At 44.6% G+C, this 25,898-nt stretch overlaps 1 protein-coding gene across 2 annotated transcripts in view; it reads right to left on the bottom strand.

The window, feature by feature from the left end:
- The window catches only part of APPL2 (adaptor protein, phosphotyrosine interacting with PH domain and leucine zipper 2), a 246,845-nt gene that overhangs the window by 5,537 nt on the left and 215,410 nt on the right, over positions 1 to 25,898 (bottom strand). For both annotated transcript variants that reach the window (XM_063927758.1, XM_063927759.1), the window contains 3 exons: positions 16,750 to 16,786; positions 14,286 to 14,426; positions 3,439 to 3,486 (listed from right to left, as the gene is read on the bottom strand). In XM_063927758.1, the coding sequence (XP_063783828.1) occupies positions 3,439 to 3,486; positions 14,286 to 14,426; positions 16,750 to 16,786 (226 nt within the window). The remainder of the gene's footprint in view (positions 1 to 3,438; positions 3,487 to 14,285; positions 14,427 to 16,749; positions 16,787 to 25,898) is intronic.

Here is a 25,898-nt window from a genome sequence, read left to right as displayed (position 1 = left end):
GTGTGTGTGTGAGCAAAGGCGCACAGCGTTAACGCTGCGCGTTACCTCAGTGAAGATCAGAAGTCTTCTGCCGCCTTTGAAGTCTTCTTTCTTCTTATATTCACCCGGCTTCTATCTTCCGGCTCTGCAAGAACGACGGTGGCGCGGCTCTGGGACGAACGGCTAGGGTGAGACCTGCGTTCCGATCCCTCTGGAGCTAATGGTGTCCAGTAGCCTAAGAAGCAGAGCCTATCACTTAAGTAGGGCCGCTTCTCTCTCCTCAGTCCCACGACGCAGGGAGCCTGTTGCCAGCAGGGCTCCCTGAAAATAAAAAACCTAACAAAATTCTTTTTACAGAGAAACTCAGGAGAGCTCCCCTGCAATGCACCCAGTCTCCTCTGGGCACAGGATCTAACGGAGGTCTGGAGGAGGGGCATAGAGGGAGGAGCCAGTGCACACCCATTCTAAAGTTCTTTATAGTGCCCATGTCTCCTGCGGAGCCCGTCTATACCCCATGGTCCTTACGGAGTCCCCAGCATCCTCTAGGACGTAAGAGAAATGGTGAAATTTTCTGGCTCACTGAATGCATCCAGGAGCTTGGTCATCCACCCTACAGTCCAGATCTGGTCCCCTGCGACTACGTGTTACAACAAATCAAGCGCAAGATGTGTGGGATTTGCTTTGAGTCACTGGAAGCTGCAGTGGAGACCTTCATCCAGCAAGGAGACATACGTGCTTCAGAATGGTCCAGCTGCTTCACCAAGTGGTTTGAGAGCATACAACTTTGCATAGACTCCTCTGAAAAAATGTAATGTTCTCTTTGTAAATATAATACTTCTTGTGCATCCGGAAACTTATTGCACACCCTTCATATAGTCCCAATTTCTACTCCAATTTGCAAGCTGTAATCCCAATAAATACTAGGGTATGTTTCCCATCTTAGAAGTTACATGTCCCATGAGAATGGCAAATAGGAGAGGCAGCAAGGGGCATCCATGATGTGTGCCGCCGGATAATTAGAAGAGAGTAGGAGAAGCCGTTCACAAGAACCAACACTAAGGGCTTAAAATATAAAGCTGCAATTCCGTGGAGGAAGGGTCTGGCAAACCAAATTAATACAAGGCATGACCCATAAAAGACCAGCTGACTTTCTTTAAAGTTTTCACACATCTAAGGGTATCAACAGAGCAGGGGTAGCTGTTTTAAGAGTGCAATAGACTCTATAGAAGTTTACGGTGTTGTTGTTTTGTTGGTGCTTTTTCAGAATATCTGGCACTTTGTGAACAGGGATAAATTCAACTGAGCCCACAAATTTGTGAAATATGGGTTTTTTACTCTCTATTATCAGAAATTTGACTCGGTCTGTTGGCAAGAATTTTGGCAAACAATTTAAGATCAACATTTGATAAGGAAATAGGAATATTAATAAAGGTTGAGTATCCCATATCCAAATATTCCAAAATACGGAATTTCTGGAGTGAGAGTGAAACAGTGAAACCTTTGTTTTCTGATGGCTCAATGTACACAAACTTTGTTTAATACACAAAAGTTATTAAAAATAATGTATTTAATGACCTTCAGGCTGTGTGTATAAGGTGTATATGAAACATAAATGCATTCTGTGCCTAGACTTGGGTCCCATCGCCATGATATCTCATTATGGTATGCAATTATTCCAAAATGCGGAAAAATCCGATATCCAAAATACTTCTGGTCCCAAGCATTTTGGATATGGGATACTCAACCTGTATAAAATGACCAGCTGCTTGTCATACATTTATTCATTAGATTTTTATACTACTGTGATTACTTTGAATATATTTGCTTTTCTAATATCCTTCAGTTAATCTGGTAATTCCTTTGTCAATAGATTGTGTCTCTGTGACTCTCCCTGTTATCAGTTGTAATTACATAGGTTGTCCGTTAGTTTGGAGGTAACTGTTTCCTTATTTGCTTGTTCAAAAAGTACAACTAACTTTGTAAAAAATGTCTTCAATGTAATCTGTGTGTGATAGACTTGGGTCCTATCACCATGATATCTCATTATGGTATGCAATTATTCCAAAATACGGAATAATCAGATATCCAAAATACTTCTGATCCCAAGCATTTTGGTTAAGGGATACTCAACCTGTAGAACATAAATTAGGGCAAGGTTTTACAACCACAGTCCGCAAGGCACACTAACAGTTCAGGTGTTAAGGATAGCCATACTTGAGTACAGGCAACTTAATTAATACCTCAGTTATTTTTATTTAATCATCTGTGCTCAAGCATGGTGATCACTAAGACATGGACTGTTAAGTGTGCTTTGGGAACCCCTGAATTTGGGACATGTTCTCCTTTAGGAATCACACCAATATTTGCTCAGATGGTGGCCTCAGCAATTTTTTCCCCCTTACTATAGGTTGAGGTCTTGACCAACTAGATACGACTCATAGGGTATCGCATGGCACTGCAAAATAATGTGGTAGCCCTTTTGTTCCATGATGCTAGTCTGTGCAAGTCGCTGACTTGGGATGCAGCAAATAGGTCCCTGACCATCACACTTCCTTCTCCATGTTTCACAGTGCTTCTCGGCATGTTTAAGACAACATTTTTAAAGAGCAATGCTTTTATTAACAAAACATGGAGCATTTAGCTATTAAAAACATTGTTTTTTTTAAATTTTGGGCCCAGGAAGAGGCAGCTGTTATAAGCCATCACTTTGTAAAAAAATAAAACTATAAACAATACTCCACAAAGTGAGGAACCATCCTTTTGCCTAGTCGGCGGCGTACAAAAACCTTGTATGATGTACCACAGATTCTTCCAGTCTTTAGTAATCCACTGGCAGAACTTCAAGGTCCAAGGCAAGTATTTTTTCATCGCTGCAGGACAGCTGTAAGTTCTTAACCCATTACTTGGACTATTTTATAACTCTGAAAGATACATTATTTTCCAGTTTTGCTAATCTAAACATTTTGTTTAACCTCTATCAGTTAATTGTTACCTGTGTAGTATATCAGGTCATTCATTGGCTTAAATTTAAAGAAAAACTGGTTCTCAAAGTTTTAACCAGTAGTGCACGAGTGGAACTGGTGCAGCAGAGGAAGGATGCTTTCTCTCTAAGACAGCGCCACCATATCAAAGGTTCTCTACTTGCCTTATGTTAGGACCAGCCCTTCTATTACTGCCCAATACTGTAACTCGTTTCCCTTGTATCCTTTACCAAATTCTCCACAAAAACCTGTATGCTCTTAATAATGGAATCCTGTCAATACATTATTGGGCCTTATCGGTCAGTCCCAGTACTTTGCCATGTGCACCTCAGTCTAGACTTTGTCTTAAATGCCTATCTTTTCAGACATGGTAGATGTTGTTTTAATGATGATACAAGAACCAACCAATCCCTCCTCAGATGGGAAAGCACTCCCATTATGCACTTTACAGCTTCTAAAATAAAAAAGTATCACTTGCCTCTTCTGCAGCAGCAATTTCTTTTGCCAAGCCGATTGCGAAACAAATCTATGGAGACAAATAAAGTGCTTTTAATAGACTGGCAATGAGATAATATGGTTTTCTTACAGTCTGATCTTTTACAGGTAAAATAACTTACATTCTGTTACAGTGGACTTCTTTATAACCGCAATTACATATGGTAGCATGTGCTTGTAATAACTGATGCACTACAATAATTTTAAATTTGTATTTTATATGTATTTTTAAAAAAGGTTACAAGAGCACAATTGGAAAAGGATACAAATGGCAATAATGTAACTGCATATCATAACAGAAGTAGCAATATAACTAGAATACAGAATATAAAGGGGAGGTGGTATCAGTGGCCTAGGTGCTCAAGTACACAAAAAATAAATAAAAGGTGTGAGTGTGACTGGAAGAGGCCCCACAGAGGAAAGGTATGGGGTTGTAAGGGGTACAGAATCAATATCAACATAGTAAGGGAGGCAGGGTGAGCAAGAGAGGCAACTATGTGGTTGAGATGAGATGCTTATGGACTTGAGGTCTGGCAAGCCCCTACCGTGGTATTTTTTCTTTAAGAAAGGGACAACTTGATCCCGGGAGAGTGGTAACACTATATACATTTTGACAGTAAATGTTGAAGAGCAGAAAGTTGAGAAAGCAGGACCCGGACAAGGGTTTGGAATAGGTAGAGAAGTTTGAGAATAAAAGCCATGATCGTGCACAGCCATATTACTGAGCGCCAGGATAGGAGGTCAGTTTAAATGCTAGCAAAAAGGCAGTGGTAGTAATTCCAGTAAAGGGAATTGTAGGACTGACATATATATATACCGAGATATATCCGTTTTTATTTTGGCCTTTTAAAATGGAAATTGGAAGTAACCCTATGGGCCTCAAGAGGGTTAAATGAAGAAAAGCTACTATAGTGTGAAAGGGGTTTAACAACGGGAGAGAAATTCTGGGTTGTTGGAAGATCAGGTGGACATCTGGGATAATTCAGAAATGGACATTAATTATGCTAATGCCGCAGGAGGCTTCTGAGGGCAAAATACACATACTGCTGGGCATTGCAGATCTGAGTGCTGCATCCTAAGACTCTGCTTTGGATCACCATTACAACCATCAGACAAGATGTTTACATCATCTATTTGAGTAAGCCTAAGGCTCCTCAGATAGGAAACCTCCTCTATGCTGCTGAGGACAGAATCTGCATCAGAAGATACAGACGCTGGCCTCGGCACTCCTAGAAAATGGGGACAACATGCCCATTTTCAGGAACACTTCCCAGTGCCACCCCCAAACAGCGGCAGCCTGTCATTCACAGTTTTTAGACTATAAAGAATCTTTTCAACCTCATCCATTGTGATATCAGCACTAAGGAGATTTGCTGCCCATGCAGACATGTATAGACCAGTCTTTGACAGGAATTCAGTCATGCGGTCCTGCTGTTGAGACCATCATGCGTTCCTGCTGTTGAAACACCGTCCTGGGGAAGATTATGCAGCTCTGTGCAATAGTGATGGAACTGTAAGCATATTTTCCTAGGGGTCATAGGTTAGGCTCCTGAACGGTCTATAATGGGCAAAGGTATTACAGGCTTCTTGCTGAGAACTTTGGAAGCCAGTAATTATTAGCTGTTGCCCTTTTCATAATATTTTTGGTTGAGCCAATTAACGGGGATATCTAATTACCCATGGTACATTACAGCGGGTAATGATATCGCCCAGGGCTAGCCTATTATCCCCGATAAGCCGGCACAAGCTGAGGCTTTTCGGGGTTTCTGTTGCTTCACCGGGTGCCCGCTCCTGACAGCTCCCGATGCAGTGCTGACCTCCGGCTCCCCAGACACATGATCGCTTCCCCGTCATGTGACCTCCACAGGGGTCAAGGGAAGAGGAGAGCTGCGGCGATGCTCTGGCGGGGTCTCAGCACTGAGGGCTGGCTCCCGGCCCACGGCACCCTAACTGCAGTACCAGCCTGCTGCTGCAGTGGGCATGGGAAACTGCAGGTCACCGCACCTTCTCTGGGATTTTGTTTCACCTGCCTGAGGCAGGAGAAACCAAATACCCGGAAACAGACCAGTTTTCACTTGAAAACGGAGCTATTTCTTACGAAAACAAACAGGTTTCACTGAACCTGTGTTTTTCAACAGGAAAGCTTTTTTTTTTTTTTTTTACGAGCGATTCTAATTGTATAGCCTGTAAAAAAAATCTCGTCAGTAAAAAAAGTGCAAAAAAATAAGAATTTACTTACCGATAATTCTATTTCTCGGAGTCCGTAGTGGATGCTGGGGTTCCTGAAAGGACCATGGGGAATAGCGGCTCCGCAGGAGACAGGGCACAAAAGTAAAGCTTTCCGATCAGGTGGTGTGCACTGGCTCCTCCCCCTATGACTCTCCTCCAAGCCAGTTAGGTACTGTGCCCGGACGAGCGTACACAATAAGGGAGGAATTTTGAATCCCGGGTAAGGCTCATACCAGCCACACCAATCACACCGTACAACTTGTGATCTAAACCCAGTTAACAGTATGATAACAGCGGAGCCTCTGAAAAGATGGCTCACAACAATAATAACCCGATTTTTGTAACTATGTACAAGTATTGCAGATAATCCGCACTTGGGATGGGCGCCCAGCATCCACTACAGACTCCGAGAAATAGAATTATCGGTAAGTAAATTCTTATTTTCTCTATCGTCCTAGTGGATGCTGGGGTTCCTGAAAGGACCATGGGGATTATACCAAAGCTCCCAAACGGGCGGGAGAGTGCGGATGACTCTGCAGCACCGAATGAGAGAACTCCAGGTCCTCCTTAGCCAGGGTATCAAATTTGTAGGATTTTACAAACGTGTTTGCCCCTGACTAAATAACCGCTCGGCAAAGTTGTAAAGCCGAGACCCCTCGGGCAGCCGCCCAAGATGAGCCCACCTTCCTTGTGGAATGGGCATTTACATATTTTGGCTGTGGCAGGCCTGCCACAGAATGTGCAAGCTGAATTGTATTACACATCCAACTAGCAATAGTCTGCTTAAAAGCAAGAGCACCCAGTTTGTTGGGTGCATACAGGATAACAGCAAGTCAGTTTTCCTGACTCCAGCCGTCCTGGAACCTATATTTTCAGGGCCCTGACAACATCTAGCAACTTGGAGTCCTCCAAGTCCCTAGTAGGTGCAAGGCACCACAATAAGCTGGTTCAGGTGAAACACTGACACCACCTTAGGGAGAGAACTGGGGACGAGTCCGCAGCTCTGCCCTGTCCGAATGGACAAACAAATATGGGCTTTTTTGAGAAAAAAAACCACCAATTTGACACTCGCCTGGTCCAGGCCAGGGCCAAGAACATGGTCACTTTTCATGTGAGATGCTTCAAATCCACAGATTTGACTGGTTTTAAACCAATGTGATTTGAAGAATCCCAGAACTACGTTGAGATCCCACAGTGCCACTGGAGGCACAAAAGAGGGTTGTATATGCAATACTCCCTTGACAAAGTTCTGGACTTCAGGAACTGAAGCCAATTCTTTCTGGAAGAAAATTGACAGGGCCGAAATTTGAACCTTAATGGACCCCAATTTGAGGCCCATAGACACTCCTGTTTGCAGGAAATGCAGGAATCGACCGAGTTGAAATTTCTTTGTGGGGCCTTCCTGGCCTCACACCACGCAACATATTTTCGCCACATGTGGTGATAATGTTGTGCGGTCACCTCCTTTCTGGCTTTGACCAGGGTAGGAATGACCTCTTCCGGAATGCCTTTTTCCCTTAGGATCCGGCGTTCCACCGCCATGCCAACAAACGCAGCTGCGGTAAGTCTTGGAACAGACATGGTACTTGCTGAAGCAAGTCCCTTCTTAGCGGCAGAGGCCATAAGACCTCTGTAAACATCTCTTGAAGTTCCGGGTACCAAGTCCTTCTTGGCCAATCCGGAGCCATGAGTATAGTTCTTACTCCTCTACGTCTTATAATTCTCAGCACCTTAGGTATGAGAAGCAGAGGAGGGAACACATACACCGACTGGTACACCCACGGTGTTACCAGAACGTCCACAGCTATTGCCTGAGGGTCTCTTGACCTGGCGCAATACCTGTCCCGTTTTTTGTTCAGACGGGACGCCATCATGTCCACCTTTGGTATTTCCCAACGGTTTACAATCATGTGGAAAAAACTTCCCGATGAAGTTTCCACTCTCCCGGGAGGAGGTCGTGCCTGCTGAGGAAGTCTGCTTCCCAGTTTCCATTCCCGGGATGAAACACTGCTGACAGTGCTATCACATGATTTTCCGCCCAGCGAAAAGTCCTTGCAGTTTTTGCCATTGCCCTCCTGCTTCTTGTGTCGCCCTGTCTGTTTACGTGGGCGACTGCCGTGATGTTTTTCCCACTGGATCAATACCGGCTGACCTTGAAGCAGAGGTCTTGCTAAGCTTAGAGCATTATAAATTTACCCTTAGCTCCAGTATATTTATGTGGAGAAAAGTCTCCAGACTTGATCACACTCCCTGGAAATTTTTTCCTTGTGTGACTGCTCCCCAGCCTCTCGGGCTGGGCTCCGTGGTCACCAGCATCCAATCCTGAATGCCGAATCTGCGGCCCTCTAGAAGATGAGCACTCTATAACCACCACAGGAGAGACACCCTTGTCCTTGGATATAGGGTTATCCGCTGATGCATCTGAAGATGCGATCCGGACCATTTGTCCAGCAGATCCCACTGAAAAGTTCTTGCGTGAAATCTGCCGAATGGAATTGCTTCGTAGGAAGCCACCATTTTCTACCAGGACCCTTGTGCAATGATGCACTGTTTTTAGGAGGTTCCTGACTAGCTCGGATAACTCCCTGGCTTTCTCTTTCGGGAGAAACACCTTTTTCTGGACTGTGTCCAGAATCATCCCTAGGCACAGCAGACGTGTCGTCGGGATCAGCTGCGATTTTGGAATATTTAGAATCCACCCGTGCTGTTGTAGCAGTATCCGAGATAGTGCTACTCCTACCTCCAACTGTTCCCTGGACTATGCCCTTATCAGGAGATCGTCCAAGTAAGGGATAATTAAGACGCCTTTTCTTCGAAGAAGAATCATCATTTCGGCCATTACCTTAGTAAAGACCCGGGGTGCCGTGGACAATCCAAACGGCAGCGTCTGAAACTGATAGTGACAGTTCTGCACCACGAACCTGAGGTACCCTTAGTGAGAAGGGCAAATTTGGGACATAGAGGTAAGCATCCCTGATGTCCCGGGACACTATATAGTCCCCTTCTTCCTGTTCGTTATCACTGCTCTGAGTGACTCCATCTTGATTTGAACCTTTGTAAGTGTTCAAAAATTTTTTAGATTTAGAATAAGTCTCACCTAGCCTTCTGGCTTCAGTACCACAATATAGTGTGGAATAATACCCCTTTTCTTGTAGTAGGAGGGGTAATTTAATTATCACCTGCTGGGAATACAGCTTGTGAATTTTTTCCCATACTGCCTCCTTGTCGGAGGGAGACCTTGGTAAAGCAGACTTCAGGAGCCTGCGAAGGGGAAACGTCTCGACATTCCAATCTGTACCCCTGGGATACTACTTGTAGGATCCAGGGGTCCTGTACGGTCTCAGCGCCATGCTGAGAACTTGTCAGAAGCGGTGGAACGCTTCTGTTCCTGGGAATGGGCTGCCTGCTGCAGTCTTCTTCCCTTTCCTCTATCCCTGGGCAGATATGATCTTATAGGGACGAAAGGACTGAGGCTGAAAAGACGGTGTCTTTTTCTGCAGAGATGTGACTTAGGGTAAAAACGGTGGATTTTCCAGCAGTTGCCGTGGCCACCAGGTCCGATGGACCGACCCCAAATAACTCCTCTTCCTTTATACGGCAATACACCTTTGTGCCGTTTGGAATCTGCATCACCTGACCCCTGTCGTGTCCATAACATCTTCCGGCAGTTATGGACATCGCATTTACTCTTGATGCCAGAGTGCAAATATCCCTCTGTGCATCTCGCATATATAGAAATGCATCCTTTAAATGCTCTATAGTCAATAAAATACTGTCCCTGTCAAGGGTATCAATATTTTTAGTCAGGGAATCCGACCAAGCCACCCCAGCTCTGCACATCCAGGCTGAGGCGATCGCTGGTCGCAGTATAACACCAGTATGTGTGTATATACTTTTTATGATATTTTCCAGCCTCCTGTCAGCTGGTCCTTGAGGACGGCCCTATCTATAGACGGTACCGCCACTTGTTTTGATAAGCGTGTGAGCGCCTTATCCACCCTAAGGGGTGTTTCCCAACGCGCCCTAACTTCTGGCGGGAAAGGGTATACCCCCCATAATTTTCTATCGGGGGGAACCCACGCATCATCACACACTTTATTTAATTTATCTGATTCAGGAAAAACTATGGTAGTTTTTTCACATCCCACATAATACCCTCTTTTGTGGTACTTGTAGTATCAGAAATATGTAACACCTCCTTCATTGCCTTTAACGTGTGGCCCTAATAAGGAATACGTTTGTTTATTCACCATCGACACTGGATTCAGTGTCCCTGTCTGTGTCTGTGTCGACCGACTAAAGTAAACGTGCGTTTTAAAAACCCTGACGGTGTTTTTGAGACGTCTGGACCGGTACTAATTGTTTGTCGGCCGTCTCATGTCGTCAACCGACCTTGCAGCGTGTTGACATTATCACGTAATTCCCTAAATAAGCCATCCATTCCGGTGTCGACTCCCTAGAGAGTGACATCACCATTACAGGCAATTGCTCCGCCTCCTCACCAACATCGTCCTCCTACATGTCGACACACACGTACCGACACACAGCACACACACAGGGAATGCTCTGATAGAGGACAGGACCCACTAGCCCTTTGGAGAGACAGAGGGAGAGTTTGCCAGCACACACCAAAAACGCTATAATTATATAGGGACAACCTTATATAAGTGTTTTCCCTTATAGCATCTTTTTTATATATTTCTAACGCCAAATTAGTGCCCCCCCTCTCTGTTTTAACCCTGTTTCTGTAGTGCAGTGCAGGGGAGAGCCTGGGAGCCTTCCCTCCAGCCTTTCTGTGAGGGAAAATGGCGCTGTGTGCTGAGGAGATAGGCCCCGCCCCTTTTTCGGCGGCCTCGTCTCCCGCTCTTAACGGATTCTGGCAGGGGTTAAATATCTCCATATAGCCTCCGGAGGCTATATGTGAGGTATTTTTAGCCAAAATAGGTTTTCATTTGCCTCCCAGGGCGCCCCCCTCCCAGCGCCCTGCACCCTCAGTGACTGCCGTGTGAAGTGTGCTGAGAGGAAAATGGCGCACAGCTGCAGTGCTGTGCGCTACCTTTAGAAGACTGAGGAGTCTTCTGCCGCCGATTCTGGACCTCTTCTTACTTCAGCATCTGCAAGGGGGCCGGCGGCAAGGCTCCGGTGACCATCCAGGCTGTACCTGTGATCGTCCCTCTGGAGCTGATGTCCAGTAGCCAAGAAGCCAATCCATCCTGCACGCAGGTGAGTTCACTTCTTCTCCCCTAAGTCCCTCGTTGCAGTGATCCTGTTGCCAGCAGGACTCACTGTAAAATAAAAAACCTAAGCTAAACTTTTCTAAGCAGCTCTTTAGGAGAGCCACCTAGATTGCACCCTTCTCGGCCGGGCACAAAAATCTAACTGGCTTGGAGGAGGGTCATAGGGGGAGGAGCCAGTGCACACCACCTGATCGGAAAGCTTTACTTTTGTGCCCTGTCTCCTGCGGAGCCGCTATTCCCCATGGTCCTTTCAGGAACCCCAGCATCCACTAGGACGATAGAGAAATTATGTTTCATCTCCTAGGATACTGACCTATATATATTGGAAACTTGATTAGTTAAAAGTAGATTAATTTCTCCCCTGGTGGCCAGTAGTTTCTACAGTAATGCAGGGTCATGCGAGATCTTATGTTGGGATTTTTCCAGGGTATCGGATAGGCACATTATTTTATCAAGCCTTTCCTGGTTTGTTCTAGAAATTAGCACAATAAGGTGTCCTCTCATTACCACCTTATGGGTGTCCCAAAGGCTTTATTCAGATTGAAGGGATGACATATGGGCAGTGGTATAGGTATTGTGGAGAAGGGACTCCTTAATGAGCAACAAAAAACTCAGGAAAGGTAATCATTGAACCCTGCATGTGTACAGTATGCACTTTCACACGTCTTTAGGGGGGATACCCAATTGGGCGTGATAACCTGTTTTCAAGCAAAAAAAACAGGATTATAATGCGATTCGTGGAAGCGGACCTATTCAATTATTCACTGGCGATAATTCTCCACAGATTTCATTACCACTGACCTATTTTACCTATTTAAAAAGGTAAAAAAGTTGGTATTTGGTTCAGAACCCCTAGGACTAATTAGGCAGTTAGAGGTTTTTTCATTATTTTTAATTGCCCAAAAATGCCATGTCATTTTTGGGGTGAAAAAGTGCAAAATGATGTGAATTGAAGAACAAGGTATGGGGGGGTGGTATATTGGAGTGCTTTATGAGTGGGATAAGTGTTTGGGTTGCAGGTGGAAGTAATTGGGATTTCCTTTTTTTTAATAAAGTGGCTTAAAATGACATCACTATACACTTATACCCATTTTTTGTACCCCTAATTTCATTTGAACACTTGGTACAGGCAGATTTCCCCATTTTCACCTACACTTTTACGTTTTGCCGGCAAGAAATATTGCGCAAATACCATTTTCGCAGATTTGCAATTGCATAGGTAGAAAGATGGGAGCACACATACTAGCCAAGAGACGCTTTTTTATGTGATAGGTGCGAAAAGATTATTCTCCGTAAATTTTAGTGACCCATTGTACATCCCCCTTAATCTTAGAACATAATTCACTGATCTGCAAAACCTGGCCATGACATCTCTTCCTTGCTTCACTTCGTACAGACATCTCCTTTACACCTCCTTTATTAATTAAAATTCATGCATGCAAATTTCTTTTGCCAAATCTCTCATTTTGAAAGTTTAAATATATCAAAATATGCATTCAATCTGAATAGTGCTACCTGTTTAACATCTGTAGTTTAAAGTATTATATTTAAATATATTTTAAGTAAACAGAATTACTTCTTTTAAAATTAAGAGCTTATTACAGGAAACAAGAAAGTATATTTACTTTTCTGATGTTTATCTGAAGCACTCAAAAAATATCATTAATATTTTTTTTACTACATGGACAGTCCAAGTTTTACATAACCAGGCACTATCTGCCATAGTTCCTTTAATGCAGGGACTTTTTAACCATTTTCATTCACGCCTATACACAATCTAATGCAACTTTCAGTCACTAGCGTCTGAAATGTACATTAATAACAAAACAAATGTCTGGATTCTTATTAAAATGTGAGAACGTAGCACGCCCTATTTTTCATGCATTAATGCATACTGTCTGTATAATAGATGGCTTAAGTAATAGCATAACATATGAAAAGTGAATCATTACATTAACTTCTAAGGCATATGTTCGTTTCATGTGCTTTTAACCAATTACCAAGTGCATGCAGTATGTGTGAAAAAGTACTCAGATTGTGGGAACAATTTCACAAAGTGGCTATTTGCAAACTTTAACAAAAAGGGTGGAGAAAAAAACAAAACAGAAATAATGTTCTAAGCCGTACACAGTAAAAGTCTATTAGACTGTCTATATATATATATATATATATATATATATATATATATATATATATATACTGTACATATACTGAGTAAAAAATTACTACAAAACGTAACATGAATATGGACAATTCTCTGTGATGCACGGGACAGCTACACAAATTCAAACAACATACTTCTCCAAAATATCAAGATTTTAGAGGGTCTTAAGTTATAGGGTAAGGCATTGCTACTAAGCAATTAAGAAATTGTTGTTTATATTAAAACTTAACAGGCCAGTTAAAAATAAAAAAAATAAAAATGTAAAAGCATGTGATGCACAGGACTTTATGTTCACTTTCTGAAGAATCACCCATATAACAAAACAACAATGAGAAACATAACAGGCACTTCTTTCCCCTGTTTTGTTGTCTTCATTTTAGATTTCTGAGGTTAAAACAATAAAACTAGGTAATGGTTATATAATTTACTAAACTCTTAAATCCTACTTGCCCACTCTCCAAGATTGTGGGGGGAGTATTCCCTGACTCCTGGGAAGGCAAGTAATCCCATGGGTTCCTGAACACTTTCCTAGTGAAGTTGGAAAGTTGGAGGGTTGATAACACAACTCAAGTCATCATGGCCATGCCCCTATGGAATGATGTTCTGCATTTAGACTTAGCTCTCCCCTCTAGGATCTCATGGAGGGAAAGTCCCAAAAAGTATGTGTTGCTGTACATACAACTGTACTCCCTCCCGCCATATAGCCATCTTCTTAGCTTCATCTCCATGTTTATTACCCATGTGAACAAAACGTATGAAGCGACAATCTATAAAACATTGCGTGCAATAGAAAATAGCTTCTACAGTATTTGAGAATGCACTGCATTTTATTTACATTGGGTCTGCCACTTTGGGGCCTACAGTAATACTATTATTCCATACCTGAAAATCAGCCATTGTAACTAAAATTAATAGTTTCCTTCCCTCCATATATTTTACTTATTAGATAATACGTTCTACTAAAAATACAGCTGTTAGTAAAGTAGGTACTTGTCCAAAATAAGAAATACTGTAAGTAATTAGAATAGCAGTTGGAAAAGGCATACAATAGCCCTGCAGAAAGACAAACATGGCAGTGTGCATACATGGCATAGGCACTAACAAGATAGGATTACCCAGCACTGTAACTCCAATAAAGCATATGGGCTATAGGACAAACATAACAGGACACAAATGAAAGATACAGAACAGTGTTGAGACCTTTTCACCCTCCGTGTTACTCTCCAGAACATAAGCACTCAGTGTCTCCTCTCCAGATGTCTCAGGGCTACACACCACAAATCCCACCAGCCGCTTGTTATCTTGATGGGCAGCAAACTGTGTGAGGTTTTCAAGGGCAAACTATAAAATAAACATTATTTGTGAATACTAACATTTAGCCTACTTGACGCACCAATCATTTATGCCCAACAGCAGCACCAAAGCTAGCTCTGCAGGTGTTCAGTTAGTGCTTCCCCACTTCAGGCACTACAATCAACCCACCCAACATCTTACGTTTACAGCTAGAAAATGGTGGAACAGGATCCTCCGACCTCAACAGTATCCGGATGCTAGGTTGACATGGATAAGGTCGACAGTCAATAGGTCGACGGGCATTAGGTCGACATGGTCAAAAGGTTATACAGACAAAGGGGGTCATTCCGAGTTGATCGCTAGCTAGCTACTTTTTGCAGCCATGCAAACGCATAGTCACCACCCACTGGGGAGTATATATTTGCTGTGCAAGGGTGCAATCGCATGTGTAGCCGAGCGGCACAAAAATAGTTTGTGCAGTTTCTGAGTAGCTCAGAACTTACTCAGCCCTTGCGATCACTTCAGCCTGTCCGGCCCCAGAATTGACGTCAGACACCCGCCCTGCAAACGCTTGGACACGCCTGCGTTTTCCCCCAAACACTCCCAGAAAACCGTCAGTTGACACCCACAAACGCCTTCTTCCTGTCAATCTCCTTGCGATCAGCTGTGCAAATGGATTCTTTGTTAAATCCATCGCACAGCAACGATCTGCTTTGTACCCGTACAATGTGCCTGTGCATTGCGGTGCATACGCATGCGCAGTAGTGACCTGATCGCTGCGCTGCGAAAAACGGCAGCGTGCGATCAGCTCGGAATGACACTAAAATGTCGACATGTCAATGGTCAACAAGTTTTTTATAATTTAAATTTTTTGACTTTTCATACTTTACGATCCACGTGGACTATGATTTGGAACAGTAACCTGTCAACCTTTTCCTGCGTCAACCTTTTTTGGGTGTCGACCTTGTGCCTGTTGACCTTTTGGTATCAACCTTTTCCTAGTCGACTTAGACAGCCATACCCCCTCCAACATTGAGGTGCAGTAGCCAACAGCTTCAAATGTGAGTGGCTGATACTCTGTCTGAATCTAAGCACAATCGCCGTGGATGATCGCAGACGATCGTATTGGTAGCGCCAGCATGGCCCTGGTAAAGAGTCAATTAAAAACAAATAAACACACTAAGCTAAATTTCAACATTTTCATCCCACAGTAACAATTAATTTTACTTTAAAAAATAATATATTTAGACAGGAATAATGGCACTTTAAATACCTGGAATATTAAGCGCTAGGGTTTTAATATAAAAACAAAACAAAAACAAACGTTTTGATGGATTAGACAAAATCAATAAGTTGTTTAAAAAGAACAACCCCACCCTCCTTCAATATGACTAAATATTGAAGAAAAAAAAATGTTGAACAATAAAAAAAAAAAAGACAACAAGGTTCTGAGAGCTACAGTGTAACAAAAAATACAACTGTCCCCTGTCTATTTAATATCCCAAATCCCTTTAATTTACTGCTGTATCTACAGAATAAGCATCATTTAGAATTAAATACTCCTGTATTTTTCATATATCATTGCATCACTGCAATCATACTTCTCTTTTGCAAAGAATGCCCTACAAATACAACATAAGGGGAATACAAACAAACAGAAAACCCCACTGGATGCCTCTACATTATTCATAATGGGACAGCCTGCAGCAGTAATATTATATAGGTGGTAAAATAAATTGGCATGAGGCTGCTTCCTAGTCAGTGTGGAAAATACTGTATATCGGAAAGAAAGACAGAACACAAAGTAGCACAAAAAAAACTTTAGTTTTATTTTATTTATAAAACTGATTTTGCAGACATAAATCTGCCAGTTTTAAGACTTAAGTAAATTCTAACTGTAAAAGGAACATTTTACACACAAACCAACAAAAGCCTAAATGGCCACTAACACATCTAAATTATGTTTTCCATTTCATTAAATTGTGAGAGGTGGAAATGTAATGTACTGTGTTTCATTCGTATGACTTCTAATGCTATAATAAATCTCTTATGGCTAAGCAGTAATCAACACAATGCCACAATATTACTAGTTGTCTGTTTCTCTTTTACATTATTATGTACTACCAAACATTAATGAATAAAAGCACTCTTATAAAGTGAAGTGTAATTTATTTACGTTGGATATTAGTCTGTTCCCTCTTTATGGTGACCAGTGAATGTAATGGCAGTAACACCATGAAAGGCAGACTAAACAGCTTTTACTATTTTAAGCGATTGATGGCCTGAAAAGATACGTAAAAAGTTTACCTTATTTTTATTTTACTTAAAAGCATAACCAACTTAAAAAGAAAAGAAACAAGAATGTACTCACATGTATTCTTGTAACTTGTGTTTGAGGATCTATCAATCTGCAGTAAAAACAATTTACAAATGTGGTGGTCATCTCATCACTCAGAAGTACAACAGAATATTAACTTTCTAATCAGGGCCGGTGCTAGGGTGTTCGGCGCCCTCCTGCACACTATAAAATTTGGGCCTTTCTACAAATACAAAATGTGAACAATCTCATCCTCAGAGCTGTAACTACACATTTTGGTGTCGCCCAACCCCCCCTCAAGATCCATAAACATACGGTTATAAAAAAATTACCTAAAATATAGGGGTCTAAAATAATAATGTTACACAGTAGTCTCCATTATTAAAAATTACACCACACAATAGTACCACTTACATACATTACGCCAGATACAGCCCCCTTTTACATATTGCACCAGGTAGAGCCAGTCACACATTATTCCAGATAGAGCACCCTTTTACACACTGAGCCAGGTAGAGTTCCCTCTTACACTTTGCGCCAGGTAGAGCACCCTTTTACACATGCCACTTCCCCCGGCAGGGGGAAGTGCCGAAAATATAGGGCCACAGAATAGTACCAATTCACATTACACTGCACAGTAGTGTTCGCTAGTCACATTACACCGCACAGTAGTGTCCGTTACTCACATTACACCGCACAGTAGTGTCCGTTAGTCACATTACACCGCACAGTGGTGTCCATTACTCACATTACACCGCACAGTGGTGTCCGTTACTCACATTACACCGCACAGTGGCGTCCGTTAGTCACATTACACCGCACAGTAGTGTCCGTTAGTCACATTACACCACATACTAGTGTCTGTTAGTCACTTTATACCACACAGTAGTGTCTGTTAGTCACATTACCCCACACAGTAGTGTCCGTTAGTCACATTACATCGCACAGTAGTGTCAGTCACATAATACCACACAGTAGTGTCCGTCAGTCACATTACACCGCACAGTTGTGTCCGTTACTCACATTACACCGCACAGTGGCGTCCGTTAGTCACATTACACAGCACAGTAGTGTCCGTTAGTCACATTACACCGCACAGTAGTGTCCGTTAGTCACATTACACCACATACTAGTGTCCGTTAGTCACATTACACCACACAGTAGTGCCCGTTAGTCACATTACACCACATACTAGTGTCCGTTAGTCACATTACACCACATACTAGTGTCCGTTAGTCACATTACATCGCACAGTAGTGTCAGTCACATTATACCACACAGTAGTGTCCGTTAGTCACATTACACCGCACAGTGGTGTCCATTACTCACATTACACCGCACAGTGGTGTCCGTTACTCACATTACACCGCACAGTGGCGTCCGTTAGTCACATTACACCGCACAGTAGTGTCCGTTAGTCACATTACACCACATACTAGTGTCTGTTAGTCACTTTATACCACACAGTAGTGTCTGTTAGTCACATTACCCCACACAGTAGTGTCCGTTAGTCACATTACATCGCACAGTAGTGTCAGTCACATAATACCACACAGTAGTGTCCGTCAGTCACATTACACCGCACAGTTGTGTCCGTTACTCACATTACACCGCACAGTGGCGTCCGTTAGTCACATTACACAGCACAGTAGTGTCCGTTAGTCACATTACACCGCACAGTAGTGTCCGTTAGTCACATTACACCACATACTAGTGTCCGTTAGTCACATTACACCACACAGTAGTGCCCGTTAGTCACATTACACCACATACTAGTGTCCGTTAGTCACATTACACCACATACTAGTGTCCGTTAGTCACATTACATCGCACAGTAGTGTCAGTCACATTATACCACACAGTAGTGTCCGTCAGTCACATTACACCGCACAGTTGTGTCCGTTACTCACATTACACCGCACAGTGGCGTCCGTTAGTCACATTACACAGCACAGTAGTGTCCGTTAGTCACATTACACCGCACAGTAGTGTCCGTTAGTCACATTACACCACATACTAGTGTCCGTTAGTCACATTACACCACACAGTAGTGCCCGTTAGTCACATTACACCACATACTAGTGTCCGTTAGTCACATTACACCACATACTAGTGTCCGTTAGTCACATTACACCACATACTAGTGTCCGTTAGTCACATTACATCGCACAGTAGTGTCAGTCACATTATACCACACAGTAGTGTCCGATAGTCACATTACACCGCACAGTAGTGTCCGTCAGTCACATTACACCGCACAGTAGTGTCCGTCAGTCAAATTACACCGCACAGTAGTGTCCGTTATTCACATTACACCACACAGTAGTGTCCGTTAGTCACATTACACCACATACTAGTGTCCGTTAGTCACATTATACCACACAGTAGTGTCCGTTAGTCACATTACCCCACACAGTAGTGTCCGTTAGTCACATTACACCGCACAGTAGTGTCCGTTAGTCGCATTACACCGCACAGTAGTGTCCTTTAGACACATTACACCACCTACTAGTGTCCGTTAGTCACATTATACCACACAGTAGTGTCCGTTAGTCACATTACACCACATACTAGTGTTCGTTAGTCACATTATACCACACAGTAGTGTCCTTTAGTCACATTATACCACACAGTAGTGTCCTTTAGTCACATTATACCACACAGTAGTGTCCTTTAGTCACATTATACCACACAGTAGTGTCCTTTAGTCACATTATACCACACAGTAGTGTCCGTTAGTCACATTATACCACACAGTAGTGTCCGTTATTCACATTACACCACACAGTAGTGTCCGTTAGTCACATTACACCACATACTAGTGTCCGTTAGTCACATTATACCACACAGTAGTGTCCGTTAGTCACATTACCCCACACAGTAGTGTCCGTTAGTCACATTACACCGCACAGTAGTGTCCGTTAGTCGCATTACACCGCACAGTAGTGTCCTTTAGACACATTACACCACCTACTAGTGTCCGTTAGTCACATTATACCACACAGTAGTGTCCGTTAGTCACATTACACCACATACTAGTGTTCGTTAGTCACATTACATCGCACAGTAGTGTCAGTCACATTATACCACACAGTAGTGTCCGTTAGTCACATTATACCACACAGTAGTGTCCTTTAGTCACATTATACCACACAGTAGTGTCCTTTAGTCACATTATACCACACAGTAGTGTCCTTTAGTCACATTATACCACACAGTAGTGTCCGTTAGTCACATTATACCACACAGTAGTGTCCGTTAGTCACATTACACCGCACAGTAGTGTCCGTCAGTCACATTACACCGCACAGTAGTGTCCGTCAGTCACATTACACCGCTCAGTAGTGTCCGTCAGTCACATTACACCGCACAGTAGTGTCCGTCAGTCACATTACACCACACAGTAGTGTCCGTTATTCACATTACACCACACAGTAGCATCCGTTAGTCACATTACAACAATTTTCCCATAAAGGGGCGTGGCCACGGCTCCCGCGATTAGGCCACGCCCCCAACTCTCGGCAGCTCGGGAATGGCAGTGGTGCTGTGTGTAGGCTGAGGCCACACAGGCACACACTTTCTGGGGAGGAGGGGGAGCTGCCGCGCTGCAATCTGCCAGCGCCGCTACCTGTCATCCAGGGTGACAGGCGCAGCGGCAGCAGGGATGCAGAGCAGGGAGAGGCTGAGCGCCTCTTCAGTTTGGTGCCTCCCTGCACTGCATCCCTTTGCTGAGCAGCTAGCGCCGGCTCTGTTTCTAATCTACAAACAGCCACGTACAGCAAGAAAGCAGTTGCTAATACATTAAAAATAAGATTTTACTTACCGATAAATCTATTTCTCGTAGTCCGTAGTGGATGCTGGGGACTCCGTCAGGACCATGGGGATTAGCGGCTCCGCAGGAGACAGGGCACAAAACTAAAGCTTTAGGATCAGGTGGTGTGTACTGGCTCCTCCCCCTATGACCCTCCTCCAAGCCTCAGTTAGGATACTGTGCCCGGACGAGCGTACACAATAAGGAAGGATATTGAATCCCGGGTAAGACTCATACCAGCCACACCAATCACACCGTATAACTTGTGATCTAAACCCAGTTAACAGTATGACAAACATAGGAGCCTCTGAACAGACGGCTCACAACAAATAACAACCCGATTTTTTTGTAACAATAACTATGTACAAGTATTGCAGACAATCCGCACTTGGGATGGGCGCCCAGCATCCACTACGGACTACGAGAAATAGATTTATCGGTAAGTAAAATCTTATTTTCTCTAACGTCCTAAGTGGATGCTGGGGACTCCGTCAGGACCATGGGGATTATACCAAAGCTCCCAAACGGGCGGGAGAGTGCGGATGACTCTGCAGCACCGAATGAGAGAACTCCAGGTCCTCTTTAGCCAGGGTATCAAATTTGTAGAATTTTACAAACGTGTTCTCCCCCGACCACGTAGCTGCTCGGCAGAGTTGTAATGCCGAGACCCCTCGGGCAGCCGCCCAGGATGAGCCCACCTTCCTTGTGGAATGGGCCTTGACAGATTTAGGCTGTGGCAGGCCTGCCACAGGATGTGCAAGTTGAATTGTGCTACAAATCCAACGAGCAATCGTCTGCTTAGAAGCAGGAGCACCCAGCTTGTTGGGTGCATACAGTATAAACAGCGAGTCAGATTTTCTGACTCCAGCCGTCCTTGAAATGTATATTTTCAATGCCCTGACAACGTCCAGCAACTTGGAATCTTCCAAATCGCTAGTAGCCGCAGGCACCACAATAGGCTGGTTCAGGTGAAACGCTGACACCACCTTAGGCAGAAACTGAGGACGCGTCCGCAGTTCTGCCCTGTCCGAATGGAAAATCAGATATGGGCTCTTATACGATAAAGCCGCCAATTCTGATACTCTCCTGGCTGAAGCCAGGGCCAGTAGCATGGTTACTTTCCATGTAAGATATTTCAAATCCACCGATTTGAGTGGCTCAAACCAATGGGATTTGAGAAAATCCAAAACTACATTCAGGTCCCACGGAGCCACTGGGGGCACAACCGGGGGCTGTATATGTAGTATTCCTTTTACAAAAGTCTGGACTTCAGGAACTGAAGCCAATTCTTTCTGGAAGAAAATCGACAGGGCCGAAATTTGAACCTTAATGGACCCCAATTTGAGGCCCATAGACAATCCTGTTTGCAGGAAATGTAGGAATCGACCCAGTTGAAATTCCTCCGTGGGGGCCTTCCTGGCCTCACACCACGCAACATATTTTCTCCAAATGCGGTGATAATGTTGTGCAGTCACCTCCTTCCTGGCTTTAACCAGTGTAGGAATGACCTCTTCTGGAATGCCTTTTTCCTTTAGAATTCGGCGTTCAACCGCCATGCCGTCAAACACAGCCGCGGTAAGTCTTGGAATAGACACGGTCCCTGCTGAATCAGGTCCCGTCTTAGAGGTAGAGGCCACGGATTTTCCGTGAGCATCTCCTGAAGTTCCGGGTACCAAGTTCTTCTTGGCCAATCCGGAGCCACGAGTATCGTTCTTACTCCCCTTTGCCGTATAATTCTCAGTACTTTGAGTATGAGAGGCAGAGGAGGAAACACATACACTGACTGGTACACCCACGGTGTTACCAGAGCGTCCACAGCTATTGCCTGAGGGTCTCTTGACCTGGCGCAATACCTGTCCAGTTTTTTGTTGAGGCGAGACGCCATCATATCCACCTTTGGTTTTTCCCAACGTTCACAATCATGTGGAAGACTTCTGGATGAAGTCCCCACTCTCCCGGGTGTAGATCGTGTCTGCTGAGGAAGTCTGCTTCCCAGTTGTCTACTCCCGGAATGAACACTGCTGACAGTGCTATCACATGATCTTCCGCCCAGCGAAGGATCCTTGCAGCTTCTGCCATTGCTCTCCTGCTTCTTGTGCCGCCCTGTCTGTTTACGTGGGCGACTGCCGTGATGTTGTCCGACTGGATCAACACCGGCTGACCCTGAAGCAGGGGTTTTGCCAGGCTTAGAGCATTGTAAATTGCTCTTAGCTCCAGTATATTTATATGAAGAGACATCTCCAGGCTTGACCATACTCCCTGGAAGTTTCTTCCCTGTGTGACCGCTCCCCAGCCTCTCAGACTGGCATCCGTGGTCACCAGGACCCAGTCCTGTATGCCGAATCTGCGGCCCTCTAACAGATGAGCACTCTGCAACCACCACAGAAGAGACACCCTTGTCCGTGGCGATAAGGTTATCCGCTGATGCATTTGCAGATGCGATCCGGACCATTTGTCCAGCAGATCCCACTGAAAAGTTCGTGCGTGGAATCTGCCAAATGGAATTGCTTCGTAAGAAGCCACCATCTTTCCCAGGACTCTTGTGCATTGATGCACAGACACTTTTCCTGGTTTTAGGAGGTTCCTGACAAGTTCGGATAACTCCTTGGCTTTCTCCTCCGGAAGAAACACCTTTTTCTGAACCGTGTCCAGAATCATTCCCAGGAACAGCAGACGTGTTGTCGGGGTCAACTGAGATTTTGGAAAATTCAGAATCCACCCGTGTTGTTGCAGCACTACTTGGTTTAGTGCTACTCCGTCCTCCAGCTGTTCTCTGGACCTTGCCCTTATCAGGAGATCGTCCAAGTAAGGGATAATTAATACGCCTCTTCTTCGCAGAAGAATCATCATTTCGGCCATTATCTTGGTAAAGACCCGAGGTGCCGTGGACAATCCAAACGGCAGCGTCTGAAACTGATAATGACAGTTTTGCACCACGAACCTGAGGTACCCTTGATGTGAAGGGCAAATTGGGACATGCAGGTAAGCATCCTTTATGTCCAGGGACACCATAAAGTCCCCTTCTTCCAGATTCGCTATCACTGCTCTGAGTGATTCCATCTTGAACTTGAATTTTTGTATGTACAGGTTCAAAGATTTCAGATTTAGAATAGGTCTTACCGAGCCGTCCGGCTTCGGTACCACAAATAGCGTGGAGTAATACCCCTTTCCCTGTTGTAGGAGGGGTACCTTGACTATCACCTGCTGAGAAAACAGCTTGTGAATGGCTTCCAATACCGTCGCCCTGTCTGAGGGAGACGTTGGCAAAGCAGACTTTAGGAACCGGCGAGGGGGAGACTTCTCGAATTCCAACCTGTAACCCTGAGATACTACCTGCAGGATCCAAGGGTCCACCTGTGAGCAAGCCCACTGTGCGCTGAAATTCCTGAGTCGACCCCCCACCGCTCCTGAGTCCGCTTGTACAGCCCCAGCGTCATGCTGAGGGCTTTTCAGAACCCTGGGAGGGCTTCTGTTCCTGGGCAGGGGCTGCTTGCTGCCCTCTCTTACCCTTTCCTCTGCCCCGGGCAGATATGACTGTCCTTTTGCCCTCTTGTTCTTATAGGACCGAAAGGACTGTGGCTGAAAAGACGGTGTCTTTTTCTGTTGGGAGGGGGTCTGAGGTAAAAAGGTGGATTTTCCGGCAGTTGCCGTGGCCACCAGATCCGATAGACCTACGCCAAATAATTCTTCCCCTTTATACGGCAATACTTCCATATGTCGTTTGGAATCCGCATCACCGGACCACTGTCGCGTCCATAAACTTCTTCTGGCAGATATGGACATCGCACTTACTCTCGATGCCAGAGTGCAAATATCCCTCTGAGCATCTCGCATATAAAGAAAAGCATCCTTTAATTGCTCTATAGTCAATAAAATACTGTCCCTATCCAGGGTATCAATATTTTCAGTCAGGGAATCCGACCAGACCACCCCAGCACTGCACATCCAGGCTGAGGCGATGGCTGGTCGCAGTATAACACCAGTATGTGTGTATATACTCTTTAGGGTAGTTTCCAGCCTCCTATCAGCTGGATCCTTGAGTGCGGCCGTATCAGGAGACGGTAACGCCACTTGTTTTGATAAGCGTGTGAGCGCCTTATCCACCCTAGGGGGTGTTTCCCAGCGCGCCCTAACCTCTGGCGGGAAAGGGTATAATGCCAATAACTTTTTTGAAATTAGCACTTTTCTATTTGGGTTAACCCACGCTTCATCACATACATCATTCAATTCCTCTGATTCAGGAAAAACTACAGGTAGTTTTTTCACCCCCCACATAATACCCCTTTTTGTGGTACTTGCAGTATCAGAGATATGCAAAGCCTCCTTCATTGCCGTGATCATATAACGTGTGGCTCTACTTGAAAATACGTTTGTTTCTTCACCGTCGACACTAGATTCAGTGTCCGTGTCTGGGTCTGTGTCGACCGACTGAGGTAAAGGGCGTTTTACAGCCCCTGACGGTGTCTGAAACGCCTGGGCAGGTACCAACTGGTTTTCCGGCCGTCTCATGTCGTCAACTGATTTTTGTAATGTGCTGACATTATCACGTAATTCCATAAACAAAGCCATCCATTCCGGTGTCGACTCCCTGGGGGGTGACATCACCATTACCGGCAATTGCTCTGCCTCCACACCAACATCGTCCTCATACATGACACACACCAGACACACAGGGAATGCTCTTATCGAAGACAGGACCCCACTAGCCCTTTGGGGAGACAGAGGGAGAGTTTGCCAGCACACACCCAAGCGCTATAATATATATGGGAACAACCTTATATAAGTGTTGTATCCTTATAGCAGCTTAAATATATAAAATATCGCCATAAAAAGTGCCCCCCCTCTCTGTTTTACCCTGTTTCTGTAGTGCAGTGCAGGGGAGAGTCCTGGGAGCCTTCCTCACAGCGGAGCTGAGCAGGAAAATGGCGCTGTGTGCTGAGGAGAATAAGCCCCGCCCCCTATTCCGGCGGGCTTTTCTCCCGTAGTTTGTAATATCTGGCAGGGGTTAAATACATCCATATAGCCTCAAGGGCTATATGTGATGTATTTTTTAGCCATAAAAGGTATTTACATTGCTGCCCAGGGCGCCCCCAGCAGCGCCCTGCACCCTCCGTGACCGTTGGTGAGAAGTGTGTGACAAACAATGGCGCACAGCTGCACTGCTGTGCGCTACCTTCAAGAAGACTGAAGAGCCTTCTGCCGCCGGTTTCTGGACCTTCAATCTTCAGCATCTGCAAGGGGGGTCGGCGGCGCGGCTCCGGGACGAACCCCAGGGTGAGACCTGTGTTCCGACTCCCTCTGGAGCTAATGGTGTCCAGTAGCCTAAGAAGCCAATCCATCCTGCACGCAGGTGAGTTGAACTTCTCTCCCCTAAGTCCCTCGATGCAGTGAG

The sequence above is a fragment of the Pseudophryne corroboree genome, chromosome 6 (assembly GCF_028390025.1).
Source record: "Pseudophryne corroboree isolate aPseCor3 chromosome 6, aPseCor3.hap2, whole genome shotgun sequence".
Classification (NCBI taxonomy): domain Eukaryota; kingdom Metazoa; phylum Chordata; class Amphibia; order Anura; family Myobatrachidae; genus Pseudophryne; species Pseudophryne corroboree.
This window is presented reverse-complemented; position numbering and strand designations above follow the sequence as displayed.